This window comes from Phymastichus coffea, unplaced genomic scaffold, assembly GCF_024137745.1.
Source record: "Phymastichus coffea isolate CEN01 unplaced genomic scaffold, Cenicafe_Pcof_1.1 PCOF00011, whole genome shotgun sequence".
Taxonomy (NCBI): Eukaryota; Metazoa; Arthropoda; class Insecta; order Hymenoptera; family Eulophidae; genus Phymastichus; species Phymastichus coffea.
In genome coordinates this window covers 6,561,135-6,586,364 of record NW_026706822.1, presented here as the reverse complement: position 1 = coordinate 6,586,364, position 25,230 = coordinate 6,561,135, and the positions used below count along the sequence as shown (strand labels likewise).

General features: G+C 37.9%; 1 protein-coding gene across 2 annotated transcripts in view; it reads left to right on the top strand.

Annotated features, from left to right (window-relative positions):
• The window catches only part of LOC131672106 (CD9 antigen-like), a 290,984-nt gene that overhangs the window by 46,164 nt on the left and 219,590 nt on the right, over nucleotides 1–25,230 (top strand). For both annotated transcript variants that reach the window (XM_058949077.1, XM_058949086.1), the window contains exon 4: nucleotides 2,257–2,568. In XM_058949077.1, the coding sequence (XP_058805060.1) occupies nucleotides 2,257–2,568 (312 nt within the window). The remainder of the gene's footprint in view (nucleotides 1–2,256; nucleotides 2,569–25,230) is intronic.

Below are 25,230 nucleotides of genomic sequence, written 5' to 3'. Positions count from 1 at the left end.
ATCAATGCTGGCCGACTTAGTGGAGGGGGAAGGGGTGAGAGAGAGAGAGTAAATAGCGACGAAGTAGGAGATAAAATGAGGGCGCTGTTACTTTCCTAATTTGCATATTGACCAATGATGAAATATTCAGAGGGCGCTACCGATATTCGAATTAGCATATCGGCTAATAATATGATTTCTTTTCGGAAAGAGGAGAAAAAAAAAGGATCTTTGACCGCAAACAGCCGTTTCTCGTCCATTTTTCTGCTGATCGCTAACGCTGTTGGAAGTAATTCCTGGATTCGCTGAGACCATAGAAGGACTTTGAGTTTCACCGAATGAGTTTTCAGTTGTAATTTGTAAGTAGGCAAAGTGCCACTCACTAATGATATTTGCGAAGTGTTGTGCGTGATTTTTTGTGCCAATCCCGTCGTTATGCGTGGATTCGTCGACGCCGGGAATATGCTCCGACCAAGTCGCGCTGACCAACCGCCATTTCTCGAACTGACGTGAGTGTAGGAACCGAGGGAGATTTAGATATCTAGATGAAGTTCAAATTACCGTTACGAATTGGGGATCGAGCGTAAAGTTCGTTACATGTTTGATTCGCCAGGACGCGTGGATTCGTTTCAGCAACGCATTAAATCGCGTCGAGCCACGCTGACCATCCGTCATTCTAACCGCATCTTCACCCTAGCCACCGAATAAAGGAAAGTGAATTGTGACCAGTCTTTATTATTTACGCCTCGTTGACCCTTCCCTCCCTGCATGCTAATTTTATTTTCAGCCGCGAACGGTCTGTAGCGAGGATTCTTTTGTTTTCACTACTGGTTCCGAGCGTTAGGTGACCTACGCGCTAGACCGAACGAATATCGGACCATAGACGAGGAGTCGTATCCTGAGCTGTCGGCACTTCCAGGACGTGAGAGGACGGAGAAGATCAACGATTGGTTAATATCATCGGCCTGAGGAAAGGAAATTGCCGCGAGGTCACCAACCTGCCCACTCTGCGCAGTCGCACAATGGGCTAATAGACCTATGTTGCAATTTTCCGACCCTATCCCCGACCATCACCGTAAATTAGGAACGGTGGTCTGGCACCCGTATTATTAGTCGGGGGAAAGCGGTCCAATGAGGCCTTGTGGCGGAAGTACTTGGAGTACACGGCTGAGATCTACCGAAGTTCCTCGCCACGAATGTAAAAACAATAGCCAAATATCGACCCAACGTTATATATACGGAGCTCGCGTATGGAAATGACTTCCTTCTCGACATAGCGCAAAGCCACGCATTTCGCGAGAAATGCTTATATATTTAAAACAGTATACTTTATAATTAAATAAACTTATATACCTAAAACAATACATTTTAGGTGTAACTCATTGGAGACTAATTTATGCTCATTTTAACTTTAATTTAATTCAAGATTTTTATTTAGTTCAAGATAAAATACAACGTTTTATAACGTTATACTTGAAAATTATAAAATAAAATACAACGATGGAAAACTTAATAATTTAGTGTGAATTCTCGCTTTCAACTTTCCTGCTATAACTTTCGATTTACGTAATATTTAAAATATGGAAGATAAGATTTATTGTTCAACAATGTACTATATGAAATGAAATAAAATATCGAAAATTTTCTTTTTCTCTGTTTTTAGTAAAATATGTTTTGGCCTACATTTCTGAGATATTGTTACCGACCATTTTAATTATGTGATTTTATCAAAACTTTTAGTTGTCTGATAGATAATGGAAAAATATTTTGGCTTCAAAATCAGACTGGAACATATTGCTATTTAAAATGAGCTGAAAAAAAGATTTCTTTGATTTTCCTCTTCTATCTTCATTTCTATTAACCTAATAGTAAAATACAAAGTACAATTATATTCCCAGGATATTTTACATAAGTATAGTCTATTCCTAAAATTGATTTTTATCTTTTAATGATGACCATTTTGCATTCATAACGAATCAACTGACAAAAATAAAAAATTTTAATTTTCTTTTTCTTCTAAAATTTTTTACTTATCACTTATCTATAATTTGATTCTGTACGTATATCATGAATATGGTAAAATAAGAATGTATTTTAATTCTAATAACTTAATAAAAATCCAGTTTTGATAGTTTTGATAGTTGTACTTATAAGAATTTTTAAATTTCATGATTGCTGTTTTTTAATTAATTGCTTAAAGAGATATTTTCTCCTATTTCGTGAAAATGTTTGAATTGCGATTTTTTTATTTTATCTTTCTTTTATTAATTGTTACAGACTGTCGGCATAATTGCAGTTGGTCTTGCAATATGGATGCTCGTAGATCAAACATTTTTAGTTACACTTTCTCAAGATAAACCACATTTTTATGCTGGTCTCTGCGTTTTTTTAACAGCTGGCATAATAATGTTCATTATAGCATTTCTCGGTTGCTGTGGAGCGTTTCAAGAATCGCAATGTATGCTAGTTGGATTTTCTAGCTGTTTGTTAATAATTATAGTTGCTCAAATTGCAACTGGAGCTTGGCTTTACATGAATAGCAATAAACTTGAAGAATTGATTGAATCTAACATTTACACAAGTATTAAAGTAAGTAAATATTATTTATAATAATCATACAATTTAATATACTGGTTCAATAAAATATCTGTTAAATTTATCTGTAAGTTGTTACCTCGTGAAAAATCGAACTCATGATTACCTGCTTTCCAGGTAGTTGCTTCAACTAATAGACGACTCGAGGTTTATGGTATTGCAATACCAAACAAATATATCATCTTGACTTCTTAAAGAGTCTAGTAGGATAAAATGATCAAAATATTTCTTTGAATTATTCGGAATAATTAATCCGTTATCGTCATAATGTATTAATTATTCCTGATTACGATGATAACAGCATAAATAGAAACGTCTATTCAAAAATTTTCCGACCCTTATTCACCAGGGCTTAGAATCTAGCCCTCAAAAATCGAAAACTTAGGAAAATCAGAAAAGTAATTGCACCATTAAATTAAGCGTCTCCAAAATTATTAAAAAATCCTGTGTTATTCATTTGTTTGTCATCATATAACCACTTAAAATAACAAAAAAAAACTTTTTAGGCGCTGAGCTCTAAACCTAAATTTTATTTAGGTCATATAACTTTTAGAAATTGATGGTAATTAATTTTGAAACAGCATATCGTTTGAGCTTGAGACGTATAAACAGTGCTCATGGTAAAATCTCCTATAAATTGGATTCTAAACAAATTATAAATGAAAAATTAATTTCTCAATTATCAAACATTATATGCTTGCATTATTGTTTCAGTACATATACTGCAAAGACATTGATGTCTGCACTCGCAGTCACCAGTCGCAGCCGGTGCAAATAATTATTTTGATAACGAAAAAAGGACAATCTTTTAAAATACAAAAAATTTGTACATTATGAATTTAACATGGAGATATAGCTGTGAAATTTAACAATATACAAAAATTATAGACAACATATAATATACTTTAGAAAAGAACTTTATATACTTTGTGACGGTAAACGTCCGGTGTACGCTACCGTTTCGATCGTGCGGCTGCCTGTGAGGACAGCACTACGGTCCGGGTAAGTCGAAAACGGGAACTCGGTTCGAAATGGGAAGGAACGCGTTCGAAGAGAAAAGGACCAGTGGCAGAGCGCCTTTGACACCTGTAACAATGTGCAGGAGTCCACGAGCACTAACACGAGAGTTATGCAGCTACCCGAAAGTCATGAATAGCGTGCCCGAACCTTGGAGTGCCTTTAGCATCGGCAACGACGTGCGTGCGCGTGAACGCCACACGGAGCATGAACGTTAGACGACCTGTAATTCTTTGTTGTTGCCGCGAGTTCGAGTGGCTAGCTGAGACGCCATTGGAGGCCAGCCACGAGGTTACGGAATCCGTCCGACGGAAGCAGCTTGACGACAGAGAGAGCCCCGTGTCTAAGCGGAAAAGCGGAAACCTGAGCCACGCGCTAAACTACGACATTGAACTTCTCCCCTTGATCGTGCGAATAATCACATAAGGTAAGCTGGCCAGCTTCGCTTTATTGTTTTCGATAAACGACTGCGCGTAACATCTTAGCTCTCCCCTCATACCGGCGAAAACAAGGAAATCGTTAGTTAGTATGCAAGCAAATAACTCGATCGAACGATTGTAAATGAAATGACAATACGTAACATTGTCGCGCACACCGTATAAGCGTAAGTGCGCGGGCCAAGAACGTTGTAGATTACGCGACAAATAAACTAGTCCATGCATGATTGAAACGTTAGTCTGTTGTTGTCATTGCTATTAGTAAGTTGGTTGACTGACACCTGTCCTCTCCAGCTCTCCGGTTAATTAATAGAATTGATTATTTCGATCTCGCCGCGTGCATTCCGGTACGACTGCGCATCGAGCAAGACAAAGAAATTAAAACGGAATTCACACCCCGTTACAACTTTAAACTACATTTCACTTTATTAATGACTATAATTAATAATATATAATCTAATCATTACTTTCGTTATGCCTTAAAAATCAAACCTGTGATGTATTTATTATATAAATCAAACTTTAATGTACGCGTTCTAGATGTTGTCAAATCAAATTTGGCGACATTAAAAAAATCCTAGTAATCATGTTATGTAAAATTCACAACACTCATCTATGGAAATGACTATAATTTTTATCCTGTCAGAATCGTTTTGCAAACACCCTCATAATCAATATTAACAGCGACACACGATGCATGTACAGCAAGTCATCTTCACTCTTATGCTCAGGCCATAAAATTATAAAATTTAAATTAATTAATGTATAAGTTTATGGATGATTTGATTATAGGCGTCGTTGCCGTGTGAGACGTCTAGTCTAGCGCGCAAAGATATTTTTTATTATTTAATCGAAAGGTATAATCAATTTATCCAATATGCTAAATTTTTTATCTTTAGGCGCTAACTTTACAAAAAAACATCTCATAAGGTCTATTCTCTACCTCATAGTAGTGGTTGCCTTCCTGGTCTACTTATTTAATCAATATAGAGTAGTGTATTTTTTTAAAGCCAATATAGAATCTTCATTAACTTTATGAAAATACGAATAATTTTTATAGTAAAATTATGATATGAAATGTATGTGCACTGAAATAACAACATAAGCACATAGTATTTAATAATTTAGAAATGAATTATTTATTTATAATTCGCTTAATTTATGAATGATTTTAGCATGAATGCTGTTTAAGGGTCTCTTGCTTAAAAGACTTGGAATTTCAAAATTTATTTTCATCAATTTTTCAAAGATTTATGGTCTAAATAAAATGTAGGGACTGGATTTAGTACCTAAATGTGTTTTTGTTATTTTAGGTGCTTAAATGATCCCGCACAAATGAATTACAAAAAAAGATTTTTATTATTTTGGATACGCTTCATTTAATAGTATAATTACTTTTTAGATTTTTCTAAATCTTAGATTTTTGGGCGCTAATTTATAAGACTTTGTAATGGTCCAGACTGATTTGCCTTTTCTCCCACTGCAAAATAGCAACCCGTCGTGCACGAGAAAACTGAAGAAAAGTGGTACTTGAGCGAAGGCGCTTTTCTCATATACTCGTACGTGTAAATGTGTTAGGGTAATTCGGCGAAAACAAGACCATATAAGGAGCGTGACGTCACGAGCGTGGGGAAATTATTTTTTACAATGCAAATCGATAATTGCAAAGTCTATTCTAATGAACAAAAGCATTTTACAGTTAATTTTTATGCGCTGATCTCGAATCTCAAGTTATTATAGTCATTAAATATGTATTTGTTAGTTTGATTTAATTTGCAAGTAAATATCTCTAGTAATTTTACAACAAATAAGTATATTGCAAATTCGAATATATAACAGCGATCGTAACGTATTAAGACAGAAAAGCAAGAATTTGACACTTTGATAACTGATTTTTGACTGAGTTATCAATAAATAAAAAATTTATAATTTATTTAAACAATTAAAATTGCGTTGCTAGGTAGCGATCTAACTATACATACATATAAAATACTGATAAGGATTGTTTCCCATTTGCTGATTTTATAATGGCTAAAAGAGAAATTTACAAATTCGTTTTTTAATTATTATTCAAAATTGGATTGTTAAGTTAATCGTTTTTATTTTGAATAATGTTCCACTCATCACAAGCGATTTTTTTATGTAAAAATTTTCCGTAAATTTATTGTAAATTCTGTGTTATTTAAATACCTAATTTACATCACTTATAATTTTAAAAGGCGATTTTTTCTTGAGAAACGATTAATGTTAAAAAATTTGTTATTCCATACTTGATTTTTTAAATCATTAAATTTCAATTTCGTTCGAGCCATTTTGCGACAAAACCTGTACAAAGTTTATGCTAATATTAAAAATAGCATTGTAGGGGCTACCAAGCGTAGAAAGGAGCCAATTTCGAAAGTATAAATTCGCTCGTCGCTGAGGCAAGAGGATTCACTATCCTACCTTGTTTAGCAGCGCGAGCATTGAAATGAAATAAAGACTCAGCTATTTCCTGAGACTGATTTCATTATTCAGTGGTTAGCCTGCTAATTCCTTTCCTTACGATAATCTAAGCGCTCAACTCATAAGACTCTCTTATGAGAAAAAGTACCCTTAGGCTTTCTCCTCTCACAAAATTATTAATTGCCTAGAAATAAAATTGAATATTCGTTGCGGCACTGTCGGGCTTTTCCTCGATAAATGCAACAATACTCAATTGTATTTTAAACGGCTCATCGAAACAGCGAATATTGTGTTTGCTATTCGGTGATTATTGAAATATTAATTCTTATAGAGCATTTACGTGTCAACTTCTTGCTTACTCTCGGAAACGCGAATTACAAATTATTTTTTAACATCATCTTAACCAATTACATTTATTGGCATAACTTTTAGCAAATTATAAATAAAATTAGTAATGTTACCAAGCTCAGAAGATCAATCAATCAAATAACAATCAACAAGTTTCGTTCATCCAGTAGACAAATGAAAGCGAAATGAATAAGGAGCAAGAAAGTTTAGGAGAAAAAGAATAAAGGCAGCTATAGCTGAAGTTATAATGATGATGATCTGCATAAGAGTGACACTACAGCAGTAAAAATAATGTATAGCAACAGGAGTCTATAACTTATATGAAATAAATCCATGTAAATCGATCGTAACTGTTGTTACATTATTCTTTTTTCTGGTAATTGACCCGAAAGTATGCGTGAACTAAATATTTTTTAAAAAAGAGTTGGAGGTGAATTGCTTTTCTCAACGTAAATGTGGACAGCTTTTCAATCGTGTGCAATAGTTAAGATAGAGGTATTATGAAGCTAGGTGCAAACAATAAACAAGAATCTTCATCATTTGCTATGCATTGTGTTACTTATTTTTTCTGGCAATCGTTCGTCACTACAATACTGACATGGATGAATTCCCAATCCTGCGCCTCCAATTTTGCTGAATTTTAAATATGTTGCAGTTAATAAAAAAACCAATGAGAGGTGTTTTTTACCGGCGCAAAAAGCTCTATAAGGATGAAAACCTTTCTCAAAAGTCATCCCTAAAAAAGATTTTACAGAAACACCTTCACTTGTAATTAATATTTCTGAATTAAAGTAAATGAAAAAATTCTCTTGCAAAAAAAGTAACAAAATCAATTTTGTTCGATTTTCGGGGACTGCGACCCTTGGGTTACATAGGGAAAAAACTATATTTCAGAGGATATATTTCAATAACAAAATTATAGTCATCATAAAAAATAAATAAAAGGCTTTTCTGGTAGGAAATGATAGAAAAATTACATGTTATAGCATTTTTGCATTATCTATTATTTAGACGGTAAAATACCCATAAATTCTATAAATATAATATAGGAAATTGTCAATCACTGATTATTTTGATTTTTCATATGTTATAACACATTAATAAAAGGATATTATTATTCTGCAGAAAAAGCTGTTTAGAAAACGACAATCATCCTAAAAAGTGATCGCTAATAGCTTTAGAACGGTATCTTCGTTTCGAATGAATATATTTCGATCGAAAAAAATTTAGTAAATTTATTAATAAAGACAAAAAAACCATATAGGTTACGTTCCTTAGGGTAGTAAAACAATCACTAACTAAAGGACAATATAATGAAAATTTTAACCGACAACAGGTTAACCTTCAAACACAAAGAAGCCATAATCATCGAATTTTAAACCTACTATGAATTAACCGCAAAATCCAAAGATTCTATAAATATCGAGTATTGATCATACAATAGGTTAATCACTAAATCCAAAGACAATGCAACCAGCAAATTTCGAACTTACGATAAGTTAATCCCAAGAAGCTATGAATATCTAATTTTCTACTGTAACGGGGCGGCTTAGCTAGTGCAAATTGGATTTATTAAAGAACAAACTCCCACGATGCAGAGCTAATCGCCGCTTCGTTAATCACGTATGATTATACGTGTATTCGCCTTTACGTTTGATACTTTCGTTCCAGTGCCTCCTTTTTCAATAGAGTTGAACTCACATTAAGTCACCTGACTTGTGACACTTGATTTATCTTAGGTATGAGTAACGTAATGTTTACTCCAACTATTCCCTAGATGAAATAGGTTTAAAAAAATAACCGATGACGGAACCGTTAAACTAAAAGGAAGTGAAATAACGTAATGCGGCGAATAAAATCAAGATCGTTTATCACTAAAAAACTACAGTCTTCGTCGGGTTGAAAGACTTGCGCACGCGCGCGTGCGCGCGAAAGAGTGAGAGAGAGGGAATTCAAAATTCTGCCGCGAAAACTAATGCTCGGCGCGAATACACATACGGTCGCGATTGACAAAATACTTTCGGAAGTATTTTGTCGCGCAGAAAAAGGGAGGTATACCTACCCTGCGGTGCAATGATGGTGATCAGCCGTAATTGTTGATCAGCAAAATAACTGGTGCTCCTGTGGAACTAGCTGCGCTGCCTCGGTCACGAAGATCGGTGACTGCTGCACTTAATGCTGCTGTTCACTGCTGCTGTGGTTTGCTGCTGCTTATCTAGCACCTCGCTATCACTCGAGCGAATCACGAATCCAAAACCAATAGATTTTCTAATCGGCAAACGGCAAAACACAGTGGAAAATTTATGTGGTTTTCCGAACAACAGCTGAGGCTTAACTGAAAATTAAACTCTCGTGCGCCCCCTCTCTCTCTTAGACGTTCGCTCTAGCAGCGCGAGTGCTACCGAATCGCGAACGTATGGATTGATCGAACCGTTGCACTACCTACGACACGTTAAACTCCAAACAGACAAATTATAAACTTCGAGACGTAAACTCAGAACGTGTTAACTTCCCAAAGAAGCTATGAACAAGTTCGAAATCTATAATAATTTAATCTCCAATCACAAGAAGTTATAATTATCGACTTTTAAACTTACGACAAGTTGACCTGTAAATCTAAAGATACTATATTCATCGAGTTTTAAATCTACGACATGTTAATCTCTAAATCCAGAGACACTATGATCAGTCTCACATTTGATCCTTATTCTACGTTATCTAAATAAATATGAGTTGAGCACTTGGATTTTTGTAAGGAAAGGAATTAGCAGGCTAACCACTGAATAATGAAATCAGTCTCAGGAAATAACTGAATCTTTATTTTGTTCAATGCTCGCGCTGTTAGGCAAGGTAGGATTATGAATCCCCTTGCCGTAGCGACGAGCGAATTTATACTTGGGAAAACGGCTCCTTTTTACGCTTGGTAACCCTTACGACGCTATTTTAGATATTCGCATGAACTTTGCATAGATTTTGTCGCATAATGGTTCGCTTGAAATTAAAAATTAGTGACTTAAAAAATCAAGTCAAAGATAACGAATTTTTTTTATATAAATCGCTTTTCAAGGAAAAAATCGCCTCTTAAATTTATAAGTGATTTAAGTTAGATAAATGAATAACACGAAATTTACAATAAATTTATGGAAAATTTTTATATATAAAAATCACTCGTTATAAGCGAAACATTATTCAAAATAAAAACCACCAAATTAACAAACCGTTTTTAAATAATAACACAGGACCACAAATGGGAACCGGAAAAAGTCCTTCGGCAAAATTGATACCCTATATGTATTTCGACGCGCTGATTCCAAATCCGAGGTCCACATAACCCCAGCACGTCGTGTTCAAGGACATTTGAAGGTCAAACGCATTTACTACGGGAAAACATAAAATCTGACCACGGATTCGGAAAGAGCGGGAAATTTTACGTCCAAATATGTATTTTCTATTTTTTCCAACATGACCCTCCAAGGTCATCTGAGGGTCAAATGACTCACCGATAGATCAAATTCGTATTTCCCACATACATCATCACAACTAAAGACATGCGTACAAATGAGTCAGGTATCTTTAGGTTTCTCGATGCGCTGAATCCAAATCCGAGGTCCACATAACCCCAGCACGTCGTGTTCAAGGACATTTGAAGGTCAAACGCATTTACTACGGAAAAACATAAAATCTGACCACGGATTCGGAAAGAGCGGGAAATTTTACGTCCAAATATGTATTTTCTATTTTTTCCAACATGACCCTCCAAGGTCATCTGAGGGTCAAATGACTCTCACCGATCGATAAAATTCATGTATTCCATATACATCATTACACTACAGATTTAACTATAATTTGGTCACGTATCTTTAGGTATTTCGACGCGCTAAATCAAAATCTGAGGATCCTCGGTCTCAAATTCAAATATGAGTTACGGTGAGAACTTAGTTCATGGTGTGTTAGCTCTCTTTATGGTTTTCTCGCGCGGATATTGCCAATCGATTCCAGCAATTAAAATTCACCTAGCTTGATATATAGACTTGATTTCAGATAGTGATGTCGATCAAAAAGATTTACGAATGACGCGTTCTTTTATTAGCAAACGATCTGCGGAGCGCTTTTCTTTTGTGTGGAGTAGTAGTGTCTCTTTTAAGAGACCAACAATAGTCTGACATCATGTTCACATCCCAATAGCCTTGATATCTTCTTTCGATGTCTTTGAAGTCTTGGTGGAATCTCTCTCCTTGCTCCTCGCTAAAGTCTCCTAAATTTTCAGGAAAGTAATCAAGATGAGAATGAAGAAAATGAATTTTCAAATTCATCAAGCAACCCATTATTTTGTAATTACCCAACATCTCATTTACTATATCTTCGTAATCGTCGTCTTTATTATTTCCTAAAAATTTATGCTGAACTTCTCTAAAGCTTTGCCACGCGTTGCGTTCCTTTATCGTCATTCTTCTTTCAAATTCTTCATCTCGTAATAGTTCTCTTATTTGTGGACCATCAAAGACTCCTTCGTTGATCTTTGCTTCCGAAAGTTTTGGAAATTTCTCGAAGAGATACATAAAAGCGTTGCTTTCGTCTTGTGAATTTTTCATTGCTTTAATGAACTGTTTGACCAAACCAAGCTTAATATGCAAGGGTGGGAGGATGACTTTATTTGCAGGTATAAGACTTTCGTGTAAAACATTTTTATTACCTGGGGTCAAATTTTGTCGAAGTGGCCATTCTTTTCTCACATAGTGTTGATCTCGGGCACGGCTATCCCATTCACAAATGAAACATGGATATTTCGTGAAGCCACTTTGTTGACCCAACAAAATTGTTGTTATTTTCAAATCTCCAACCAACTGCCACCCGTGAGTATCATAATGCAATTTCTGTAGCAGTAAATCGAGATTACTATATTCCTCTTTCAAGACAATGGAATGACAATTGGTATATGTTACCGTTATGGAGTAAAACTGCTTTCAAGCTTCTCGTAGAAGAATCAATAAACAGACGCCAATCAATAGCTTCATACTCTACGTTTCCAAATTCATTTATCAGTCCTGCAACGTCGTTGCAATAAACTAAATCGCATTCTTTCAAAAAAAATTTTCTAAATTGTTGATCACGATTTCAGTAAAATGTGATGGAAGTACCAGGAGCCAGACAATTTTTTTCTTTCAATCTAGATGCTAATAGTTCCGAAAGTTCTTTTGAAAGTCCCGTGTCTCGAACTAAATCACTCAGCTCTTCTTGATTAAACCCATTAAATGTCTGGTCTTGCTCATCATCTTCTGTATCTTCCATTTTATCAGTGCAACCTCTTCTACTTGAACCCTCTCCCTTTGATTCTTCTGTTTGCATTTCTAAAATCTCAGGTTCTTCAGCATCCAAGGTGGCGAGAACAGGAAGAGTTACAGACGTAACGAATGGATAACGTAATTGGGATACATTTTTACGATTATATCCACGTGTATCAGTCAAACAGAAGTAACAGTCTGTATTATGATCTGTCGGATTACGCCAAATCATTGGCGAGATGTATTGCGATATTTTCTGGTGCAGTTGTATCTTACATTTTAAACATATAGTTTTTGGAGTCCAACAGTTGTTTATTTGTTCAGTGATTAAAGGGAAAACTATTTTATAATTTTCTAGCAGTTTATCAGTGAAAGATTCTCTTTGAGTTTTAAAACAAAATTTACCACAAACAACACAAAAGTTGTCAATACGCTCTTTGCATGGTGCCAATTCTATTCTTGTAGCAGTAGATCCTACACAGGCCAAGTTATCCACCAGTGTAGAACTGGAACTGCGGTCGCATGATGACGACGATTGCGGGCCCGCTTGCTCACCCCGACCAACCGCCGATACTGGGCATCCGAAACCCTGCATCGTACTCTTTCGTGTGCCGACCATGACGGCATAATGCCTTCACCCCAGGGCTTTGCCGGAAAACAACAAAGACAAAAAAAGCCGTTACCCGCCTCCACCACGAGGAGGTGCCCTGGGTTTCGGTACACGAATACAATGTCCTCGCCACCTTGGATGCTAAAGAACCTGAGATTTCAATCAGTAGAAATGTGTCCGATGTAGGTGCTGGGAATATAGAAATGCAAACAGAAGAATCAAAGGGAGAGGGTTCAAGTAGAAGAGGTTGCACTGATGGAATGGAAGATATAGAAGATGATGAGCAAGACCAGACATTTCATGGGTTTAATCATTCTTAGTTCGAGACACAGGACTTTCAAAAGAACTTTCGGAACTATTAGCATCTAGATTGAAAGAAAAAAATTGTCTGGCTCCTGGTACTTCCATCACATTTTACCGAAATCGTGATCAACAATTTAGAAAATTTTTTTCGAAAGAATGCGATTTAGTTTATTGCAACGACGTTGCAGGACTGATAAATGAATTTGGAAACGTAGAGTATGAAGCTATTGATTGGCGTCTGTTTATTGATTCTTCTACGAGAAGCTTGAAAGCAGTTTTACTCCATAACGGTAACATATACGCCCCTATACCAATTGTCATTCCATTGTCTTGAAAGAGGAATATAGTAATCTCGATTTACTGCTACAGAAATTGCATTATGATACTCACGGGTGGCAGTTGGTTGGAGATTTGAAAATAACAATAATTTTGTTGGGTCAACAAAGTGGCTTCACGAAATATCCATGTTTCATTTGTGAATGGGATAGCCGTGCCCGAGATCAACACTATGTGAGAAAAGAATGGCCACTTCGACAAAATTTGACCCCAGGTAATAAAAATGTTTTACACGAAAGTCTTATACCTGCAAATAAAGTCATCCTCCCACCCTTGCATATTAAGCTTGGTTTGGTCAAACAGTTCATTAAAGCAATGAAAAATTCACAAGACGAAAGCAACGCTTTTATGTATCTCTTCGAGAAATTTCCAAAACTTTCGGAAGCAAAGATCAACGAAGGAGTCTTTGATGGTCCACAAATAAGAGAACTATTACGAGATGAAGAATTTGAAAGAAGAATGACGATAAAGGAACGCAACGCGTGGCAAAGCTTTAGAGAAGTTCAGCATAAATTTTTAGGAAATAATAAAGACGACGATTACGAAGATATAGTAAATGAGATGTTGGGTAATTACAAAATAATGGGTTGCTTGATGAATTTGAAAATTCATTTTCTTCATTCTCATCTTGATTACTTTCCTGAAAATTTAGGAGACTTTAGCGAGGAGCAAGGAGAGAGATTCCACCAAGACTTCAAAGACATCGAAAGAAGATATCAAGGCTATTGGGATGTGAACATGATGTCAGACTATTGTTGGTCTCTTAAAAGAGACACTACTACTCCACACAAAAGAAAAGCGCTCCGCAGATCGTTTGCTAATAAAAGAACGCGTCATTCGTAAATCTTTTTGATCGACATCACTATCTGAAATCAAGTCTATATATCAAGCTAGGTGAATTTTAATTGCTGGAATCGATTGGCAATATCCGCGCGAGAAAACCATAAAGAGAGCTAACACACCATGAACTAAGTTCTCACCGTAACTCATATTTGAATTTGAGACCGAGGATCCTCAGATTTTGATTTAGCGCGTCGAAATACCTAAAGATACGTGACCAAATTATAGTTAAATCTGTAGTGTAATGATGTATATGGAATACATGAATTTTATCGATCGGTGAGAGTCATTTGACCTTCAGATGACCTTGGAGGGTCATGTTGGAAAAAATAGAAAATACATATTTGGACGTAAAATTTCCCGCTCTTTCCGAATCCGTGGTCAGATTTTATGTTTTTCCGTAGTAAATGCGTTTGACCTTCAAATGTCCTTGAACACGACGTGCTGGGGTTATGTGGACCTCGGATTTGGATTCAGCGCATCGAGAAACCTAAAGATACCTGACTCATTTGTACGCATGTCTTTAGTTGTGATGATGTATGTGGGAAATACGAATTTGATCTATCGGTGAGTCATTTGACCCTCAGATGACCTTGGAGGGTCATGTTGGAAAAAATAGAAAATACATATTTGGACGTAAAATTTCCCGCTCTTTCCGAATCCGTGGTCAGATTTTATGTTTTCCCGTAGTAAATGCGTTTGACCTTCAAATGTCCTTGAACACGACGTGCTGGGGTTATGTGGACCTCGGATTTGGAATCAGCGCGTCGAAATACATATAGGGTATCAATTTTGCCGAAGGACTTTTTCCGGTTCCCATTTGTGGTCCTGTGTAATTAAATAATGAATTTGTAAATTACTCTTTTAGCCACTATAAAATCAACAAACGGGTAACAAGCGTTATTAGTATTTTATACATATAATTTGAATTGTTTAAATAAATTATAAATTTTTTATTTATTGATAACTCTGTTAAAAATCAGTTATCAAAGTATCAAATTTTTGCTTCTCTTTCTTAATACGCTACGATCACTGTTGTATATTCGAATTTGCAGTATACTTATTTGTTGCAAAATTACTAGAGATATTTACTTGCAAATTAGATTAAGTTAACAAATACATATTGAATGATTATAATAACTCGAGATTCGAGATTAGCGCATGAAAATTGACTGAAAAATGTTTTTGTTCGTTAAAAAAAACTTTGCAATTATTGATTTTGCATCGTAAGTAATAAATTTCCCACGCTCGTGACGTTACTCTCCTTATATTGTTTTGATTTTCGACGAACTGCCCTAACACATTTACGCGTACATGTGAAGTAGCGCCTTAGTTTTGATATCGCTTTTCTTCAGTTTTCTTATGTATGACGGATTGCTGTTTCGTAGTGGGAAACTAAAGAAAAGGCAAATCAGACTGCACCGATACACCAGAAAGATTCAAATAAATGACAGTTTAATCTCAAAACATAAAGATAGTAAAAAGAGAAAGTTTCAAAATCTATGGGAGGTTAATCCTCAAAAACCCAGAGAAGCTATAATCATCGAATTTTAAAGCTATGACAGGGTAATCCCAACAATACTACAATCATAGAGTTGTAAACATACGACAGATTAACCTGAAAACGTAATCCAAAGATACTATCACCATCGAGTTTCGTACGTTAGAAACTCGATGATTGTAATATCTTCAGGTTTATCTTCCGTAGAATTAAAATTCGATGATTGTAGCTTCTTTGAACGTTGTGATTTACCTGTCGTAGGTTAAAGTTTCGATGGTTGTAGTATCTTCGGAATCTATTATAGGATTAAAATTCAACGATTATAGCTTCCTTTAATTTTGTGGTTAAACTGCCGTGGATAGAAAACTTGATAGTTACTACTTCTTCAGCTTGCGTGGTTATCCCGTCCTATCCTTGTGTTCATTGCTTCATTTCACTTTCTAATCTTAGAACTACTCAAACGCACATATTGATAATCACACTCTTCGTTTAAAAACTTACAAAGATTCGACAAATGTTTTTCGAGATCTCATCGAGACGAAGGAAATCTAAACAAAAGCAAAAGATTGTGATAGTATAGTTTAGGCTCCACTTTTTAATAATGCTCATAATGTTAAGTTATTCAAACATACATGATCCCTGAATTACATATTTTCAGAGGTTGTAAACCATTTATTTTAGAATGGTTTGATAACAGGAAAACTTGGTCAAAGAAATTTAATTTCATTACAAAAAACTATTATGAACATACGTCGAAGGCAATGCTTGCAAAATATTACTTATAAAAGTAGATAAACTTTTGGATCCACTAATTTACGAAAATATTGGTCGAATCACATCAGTACCTTATGTTAATTCTTTCAAAGCTACGAATCAAATGGTTGTAAATTCTCTCTCTACTACAACAATTGATCGTCTTAACTTAAAAACTCATATTAGATACTTTAAAAAAGTAGTTATAAGTACTGATATTATTAATAATGATTTTTTACCTGCATTATCCGCATATCATCGTCTATTAATTTTTATGTCAACGGGACAGTTCCCGTTACATAATTTGGCGCCCAACGTTTAAGCGGACGTAAGCCATCGTCGAGGCATAGACTGGCATGTTAGGCTACAAGAGTCGAATAACAACCTCCGCTTAAGCGTTGGCTGAAAATTTGAGTTCGTGCGGATTCCAGGAAACGAGTGCGCGTCGATGCCAGTGTTTACTTCGTGAACTCAAGTGCGTGCGCGAAGTAAACAAAGGACAAATTTCACAGCTTCTCAATTCAGCATTGCAGCGAACTATTATAATAAACGCAACGCTATTTATTTCCGACGATCTTTTTCTTTATTAAAATGTGGAAGACGAATGAAGACACATATATGTATATACATGTATTAATATATACATATAATCATACTATTCAGTGCGTATATGTCAGCGCAAAGTGTTTGCTTTATCTTAGGCATATATTTAATGCCTACCTCTCATTAACGTCGATTGGTAAACAAAACAACTTTTGCGATAAAACCGAAAGTTTTTTGCTGTTTACATCTCGTATGAGCGATAGTAAGTGTCTGTTAGCGTGCGCATAACAGTGTTATTGTTTCTTTTCTCTTTCTTTCGCTTCTTCTCTCGCATGCTTAAATTATAACGCATTTGTATTATTTAATATATATTATATAATTCTACGTAAATCTTTTGTTTATTTTGTTACTATTTTGTTTCGCATATTATAATAAAATGCGATAGTTCGTCATACACCTAAGTGATCTTATTTATTTCTTCCGTTTTTTTTGAATTACACTCAGCATCTAATACTTAATTTCGCGCGTATAGCTTCATTATTATTATAAAAATAATTTTATTTGAGTATTAAAATGGCAACTTGTGTAGGCCATTTTGACGAATTATCGATTTTTAAAGAAAGCGTAAAAAAGCTAATTGCAGACTGGATTAAGGACCTACCGAGCGATGAACTCGATGCAGTTTTACGAAAATTAGAAGTGATCGTTGAAGGTTCAATGTATGAGTGTGCGAACAGATTATACAAGCGACTCCAAGGCGATTACACTGCAGCGGACTTTGTAATAACCGCGAACCCAGAGAGCGACGAAACAATAAACAGACGGAACGACTTATGCGAAACAATAATTCGTTCGAATATCCTACCGGCAGAACTGCGCGATAACTTTATTTTTGCGTTGACAGCAGATATGGCAAATGATGCAGAAATTAACGCAAAAGGCGACACTTCAAGATTTTTATCTAGTTCACCTAGCTTTGCGCAGAAAGCAGCAGATATGTCGCTTACAACGCTAGCGTACACATCACCGATTGCGACACAATACAATCCAGTGCATACGCAACTAACGCAACACAGCGATTTTCCAACGTTAACGACTGCTACGACACATACCCTCAATAGTTTTTCATCACCGCCGATCCCTAGTTTTACACCCGCGCACCATTATAACGTAAATATTACGCATACAAGCGCCGCAACCTTGGTTACCTCTACCGCTCCGACGTATACGACAACAACGTTGCGCACAAGCGTTCAGCAGTCTTCGGAGGCAATAAGATTATCACCAGATAATTCATCGAATAAATTAAAACGATGCGTGCTACCAAACGGCACAATACAGCTCGTACCAGAAGCAACAGCCATCGAGCTCAGGAGAGCTATATTGTCAGAACGCGAATTGATAACGATAAACACAGATTTAAGAAATTATATTGTGACGATTTCATCAGAAAATGATTGACTTACGCGAAATATCAACGAGTTAAAATGTGTTAATGAGGACTTGCAAAGACAGATGTAAAACGTGGTAGCTAATGCTCAAAAACAAGCAGCAGAAGCTCAACGTAAGCTTAATGCGACTCATACTGTTAAAATGGTACAATTTTAAAACACGTATGATTTAATCGAAGACGATAACGACTTTGACTTATCGTGTACGCGATCGCAAAGCAATTTAAATCCTCACGTGCGTCTTTTCCACTCTACAACTAGACCGATAATAACTTCTAAGAAGCAATCGGCTCCATTTACGCCACTACGATCTGCGCCAGTAACCCCCACAAGCTCCGGCTAGGGAAGAGGGGTAGCGATCTCGTCATTGCGGTGTGCGCATGATGCGCCAATCCTTGCACCGATTCCTGACCTAGCATTAAGCTCAATCTGGGGAAGGAGAGCCCCTGCGAGTGCAACCTTTGTTCCGCCGTCGTTGGCTGAGGGTGCTGCGCCAAGACCGATAGCGCAAACCGGCGCGCCCTTCGGGCATAGCGGAACGAGCTTGCAGCCTGATATGCGCAATTATTTTGATGCTTCTCGCCCTAGCTTTTCTAGTATACATCTAGGAAAGACTATTAGAGAATGGAAAATCCAATTCTCGGGTCAATCCTCTATAAGCATCGAGGAGTTCCTCGAGCAAATAGAGGAAAACTGTCGGCTAGATCGCGTCGCAGAAGATGAACTTCTAGATTTACTCTTGTCTTTAATTACGAAACCGGCCCTGCTGTGGCATAGGATGGTAAGCCTTGTCAGAGAAAGCACTTCTTCGCATCCAGGGCGTAGATGAATCAATACGCGACTACCTATCAGCTCTCAATACCATTTTTAGTCGTTTCGAAATGCCCTGGAGTACGCGCGACCAGGTGATCTTAGCCATTGACAATATGCTGCCTAAATTCAAGAAGAGGCTGAGGAAGGACCAGGATACCTTTACCACGCTACAGCAGTTGCTTGAGAAGGCCCTGGAAGTCGAATCCTACGAATCTGAGAAGCAGTGAAAGCCTCTACCTACTTTAGAGCAGAGTATGCTACCCGAAGCTGCCTACAGGCCTAAAACTAAGGCTGTGAAGCCCAAGATGGCGGTAGCATCAGTGACAGAAAGGCCTATTCCTACTGACGAAGCTGCATTAGAGAAAGCCTTCCAGAATTTCTTCGACAATAAATGGAAGGACCTGACAGCCGTCAAAGCTAAGAGTTTGCCCCCCGCTGAAGGCGGCAGAGGTCAGACGAACCTGTCGGTGCAAGATGCAGCCAGCTGTGGCGACTCAAGAGCAGTTTCGCGAACCTCGCGCTGATCCAACAATAATAGAGGCCGCGGAGGCAAGCCGAAAGGAGGCCGAGGAGCAAATAGCGCCCGGGTGATTACTCCGAAGTCCGACAAGAATAAGGACAAGAAGCCTGGCCCGGACGTAGGCACAGTCATATGTTGGGACTGTACCTGGCCTGGTTACACCAGGACCCACTGCCCCAAATACTCCAAGATTACTAAGTCGGAAAACGAGTTGGGCAGCGTGTAGAGGAGGTCTCTACGACGCAGCCCTTAAACTACGGGACCTTGGAGACGATCAGCGCTGTGGGAGTTGCGCATGCAGTGCCGAGCGTGACAGTTAACTCGATGCTAGCTACCACCCGATCGAACGCCGCGTTTAGTCATGACGATGGAGGTACCGCATCAAGCGCTCTCGTCGAAGAGCACCCGCGTTGGTGGCTGAACGTACATGTCTGCCCCTACTCGTTTAAAGCTTTATATGATACGGAAGTATCACGAACCGTTCTTGGCCCAATCGGAGTAGAGATAACGGTAGCCTGCAACTTAAGGGTGTCACCTCACTCTGGGCCAGGAGCAAGAGTAGTCGATGGTCACCACGTGCCAATGCTGAATAATGTTAAGTTGCCCTTTGAAATAGGAGGAGTTAGGCACGATGTGGATGCGCTCATTCTGAAGGATGCAGATACTGATTGCACTTTAGGCGGCGACTTTATGCGAGCCTTTTTGGCAAATCTTGACGTGAAAGCTAACACGTTGAAAGTCGAAGACAGTAAGGACATCATTCCGGTTATACTCTCTTCAATGCGAACGGAGAAGATGATGTCATTCGTCTGGCTTGGTATCCAGGAGGTTACCGATAGCGAACGCCAGGAATCAGAGCCGCTTATGCACACTCTCCTACCCGAATTGAATGGGGAGACGCTAGGCTACACAGATTGGATCCAACATGACATCGACGTTGGTGATGCTCGCCCCGTCAAACAGAAATATTATCCAGTCTCACATAATGTTGAGTTTAAATGCACGAGCAGGTACATAAGATGCTTCGCGTGGGAGTAATCCGCAGGTCCATCAGCGAATGGTGGAGTTCAGTCGTGATGATTCGAAAATCAGATGGCTCGTATAGCTTTTGCATCGATTTTCGGAAAGTGAATGCGTTGACGCGTGTTTGCGCTTATCCATTACCATATATGGATGTCATTTTGCGCAAAATTCAGCACATCCGCTACTTTAGCGCGCTAGATCGGTCCGGCGCCTTACCAGGTTCCTCTTACGGAGAGAACCATTCCGATTACCGCATTCACTGTACTAGGAATGGGTTTATTTGAATTCATTCGGATACCTTTTGGACTTGCAGGAGCTCCCGCTACATTTCAAATGCTGATTGACAAGATAGTCACACCTGAAATGGAGCCTTTTGCCTTCGCGTATCTGGATGACTTGATAATTGCCACAGGAACCTTCGGCAACCATGTAAAGTGGCTCAAGTTCGTCCTTAAGCGCATTAGCGAAGCACACCTGACAGTGAATCGCTTTAAATCTCGCATCTGTATGCCAGAGGTGCGCTACTTGGGCGTGTTGGTTAATCAATATGGGATTCGTCCGGATTCAGATAAAGTGAGGCCAATTCTCAAGCAGTTGCGTGGGTTTCTAGGCATGGCCTCATGGTACCGAAAGTTCGTTGGAGACTTCGCTTCTATAGTGGCTCCACTTACTACTCTTACTCGTAAAGATGCGAAGTACGAGTGGCACGAAGAGCAACAGGCTGTTTTTGAGCAAATAAAGGCTCTACTGGCCACTGCTCCAGTCTTGGCTAGGCCGGACTTTAACGCCCCGCTTACTATCGAATGCGATGCGAGCGACACTGGCCTTGGTAGCAACCTGCTTCAATGCGTGGAAGGCGAAGATTGAGTGTTGTGTTACGCGAGCCGCATTTTGACTTCTGCTGAACGTCGGCTTTCTGTGACCGAGCAAGAATGCTTAGCCGTTATATGGTCTATGAAAAAATTCTAACCATACATAGAAGGCTACCATTTCACAGTAGTCACTGACCATCATAGTCTTGTTTGGCTGAAAAATCTGCAACATCCCAACGGGAAGCTAGTTTGTTGGTCCCTGCGACTGCAATCCTATGACTTTGACATCGTGCATAGGAAAGGCAAGGCTAACGTCGTACCCGACGCACTTTCGCGCATGTTTGAAACTGAAGAGGATCAGCCTGCAGCCATAGCCGCATTGGGCGTAGACAAGGATATTAATGATCTTTGGTACCTCCGCAACATTCGACGATCTACGAGCTCACCCCTACTGGAAAGTAGTGAGAGGTCGCCTGTACATTTATCGACCTAATCCTACAGTCGACGATTTGCTGGGATGCGACGACGATGCATGGAAGCTCGTCGTGCCACGCGAGCAGCATTCGCTGATTTTATCTGAATGCCATGAAGAGCCGACAGCAGGCCATCTAGGCTGCTATAAAACGCATGAGCGTGCTGCTCTGCGCTACTACTGGCCCAAGCTTTATAAATGCCCCCTGCCTTTGCCGCTGAGGAGCTCATCAGAGCAACGAATGCGATGAATACGGGTAAAGCACCGGGACCGGACGGAGTACCATCCGAGATCCTCCGGCTTGTGGCTCGTTTACGGCCGGAGATACTCCTCGACCTGTATAACATGTGCTTGACGACAGGAACGTTCAGTGACCGGTGGAAGGTGGCAAGACTGGTTCTTATCCCAAAAGGTAGGAGCGATCCTGGCACGCCTTCGGCCTACCGACCGTTGAGTTTACTTGACACGACTGGTAAACTCTTTGAACAATTACTGAGACCGAGACTGATGGACGCGATACAGACCGGAGATGTTTTCTTAGACTTGTAGTTCGGTTTCAGGAGGAGTCGATCGACAATTGGAGCGATTCAAAAGGTGGTTGACTCTTTCCTGGAACTAGACAGATACTGCCACGCGGCGCGACATACAGTGTTGCTGGCGACGCTCGACATTAGAAATGCTTTCAACTCGGCCAGATCGGGGGATATCTTGGAGGCGCTGAAAAGCAACTTCGGGATCCCACCACACCTGCTTTAGGTTATGAAGGATTACCTAAAAAGCAGACGGATAACGTACGAGACGTTCAAAGGACAAGTAACGAGACAGGTTTCTTCGTCGTCTTCCTTGGTCTGCCTGCATTTATTCTTGTGGTCACTGTGCCAAATTTCAAAAACTTTTTTACGTTATAATCAATAGTACGTCGTGATAACTTGAGCGTTTTAGTTATATCTCTATTGCTCTTACCGATTTTATGAAGAGCCACGATCTCACTACTGCTCTCTATTGCTAAATTCGTAGCTTTTCCCATGCTGGCGATTAAAAAGATTGTATGAATAAACTGGCAATTTATTAACTGAGTTTACCTAGAGTATCACAGTGTCATCGTCTGTTTATAAACAAAGCTGAATTACGCTTAAAGTGATGTGATCAATTCTTAGAGTTTATCTTATTGGATGATTCCGAAAGAATTTAATGTTGTTGATTCATTGGATATGACTTTATATTACTTATACTTTGTAATTTAGAGATGATAAAAACCTTTTGTGATAGTTTTTTTGCTGTATTTATGAAAATTCATAGATTGATTTCAGCTTCAGAGAACTGAAAAACCATAGAAAATGAAAATAACGATTTTTTCATTCTTGGAATACTACAAAGTCGTACAATTATCGTCTCCAAATTATAGGAAAAAAAATTTATCGAAATAAATCTGAGGAAATTCAGGTTCTTTCTACACTACAAATTGCACATTTTTTCAAGTAAAATTTTGTCGTACGTGTAGATGATACCAATATAATAATTCTCGAAAAAGTGTTTTTTTTCTTTTAAACGTCTGTAACATTTAAGCTAATCATGAGAAAACATTCTGCTACCTTGCATTTGAGAGCTCTTTAAACAAGCTTCCAAATTCTTTTAGATTTATGGTAGACATTTTTTCCATAAAAATATTCGGTGAGCAAAAATTTTTTGTTGTTTTATTACCTTTATGTATTGATAAAACATGGAAAAAAATTATTAATCGATTTGAAAGGAAATCTACCTCAAAGTACTCGCCAGAATTTATAAAATAAGTTCCCGGAGGCTCCTATAGTATTCATAATTTTGTAGTAACAAAACTTTTAATTTTACGTAATTTTTTCTCTGGGTGGGCAAATAAATATGGACAGCAGTGTATGTGCTCCTAAAGTATAATAAAACTTACAGCTATATTCATTGTTTACTTAGTCTGTGACAGCCATCAAGAATCGACGTGTTTTTATTATCGACGATTTTCGATTGTTAAAAAAATGGATCAAAGAATTTGTATTAAGTTTTACGTAGGAAATTAAATAAAATGTTACAAAGAAATATTAACGTGTAACGAAAGCTCGTTCGTTATCAATTTTTAAGGTGGGCAAGTGAAGCGCACTCGCTGGGGAAAAGGTAAAGAAATGAAAATAATTAAGTAATCATACACACAACAGAATCCGCATTCAAATCAAATTTAATCTAATCTAATCAAAATCAAATCGAAATTACATTCAAACTTTAAAAACCGTACATGAACAAACCGCAAAAGAAAAAACCGTATAATTCTACTTACGAGGTCTGTCCGGAAAGTATCGGGCCTACGTTTATATCTTCGCGCCATAGTGTTCGAGCGAGCTCTACCAGACAGAAACGTCAACAGTAAAGCCTCACGAATCTATTGGTTACTTACTGACACCTGCTGGACGTATAGTTCATGCGTAGTGTGTCTTTGTTTACAGTGCCTTTTTCGCGTTCGTCGGATTTTGATATTGTCAAAAATGACTGAAAAACAAGATCAACAAATTTGCATCAAATTTTGCTTTCAACTCGGAAAAACGAATTCGGAAACTATTAAAATGATGCAAAAGGCCTTCGAAAGCGAGTGTATGAGCAAAACATGAATAAAAGAGTGGTATAAACGGTTCAAGGATGGTCACACTTCTGTCGGTAGTGATTCTCGTTCCGGCCGACCTTCGACGACAAAAACCGTAGATAATATTGAGCGGGTGTGACTTGCAATCGAACATCGTATGACTGTACGAGAACTAGAAGAAGACCTTGGGATACCAAAAACTATCATTTCAGAAATTTTAACCGAAAATTTAGGAATAAAACGCGTGTGTGCGAAATTCATCCCAAAATTGCTCACAGCAGAGCAGAAGAACATTCGCTTAGAAATCGCTCTGGACAATCCGGAAATGGTCAATAATGATGATAATGTGCTTAGAAAAGTTATTACAGGTGATCAATCATGGGTTTATGGTTATGATCCTGAAACAAAACAACAATCTTCACAGTGGAAGCATTCTGAATCGCCAAGACCAAAAAAAGCACGTCAAAGTCGGAGCAATGTTAAGTCAATGTTGATTGTTTTTTCCGATTGTGAAGGTGTTGTTCATCACGAATATGCACCAACAGGTC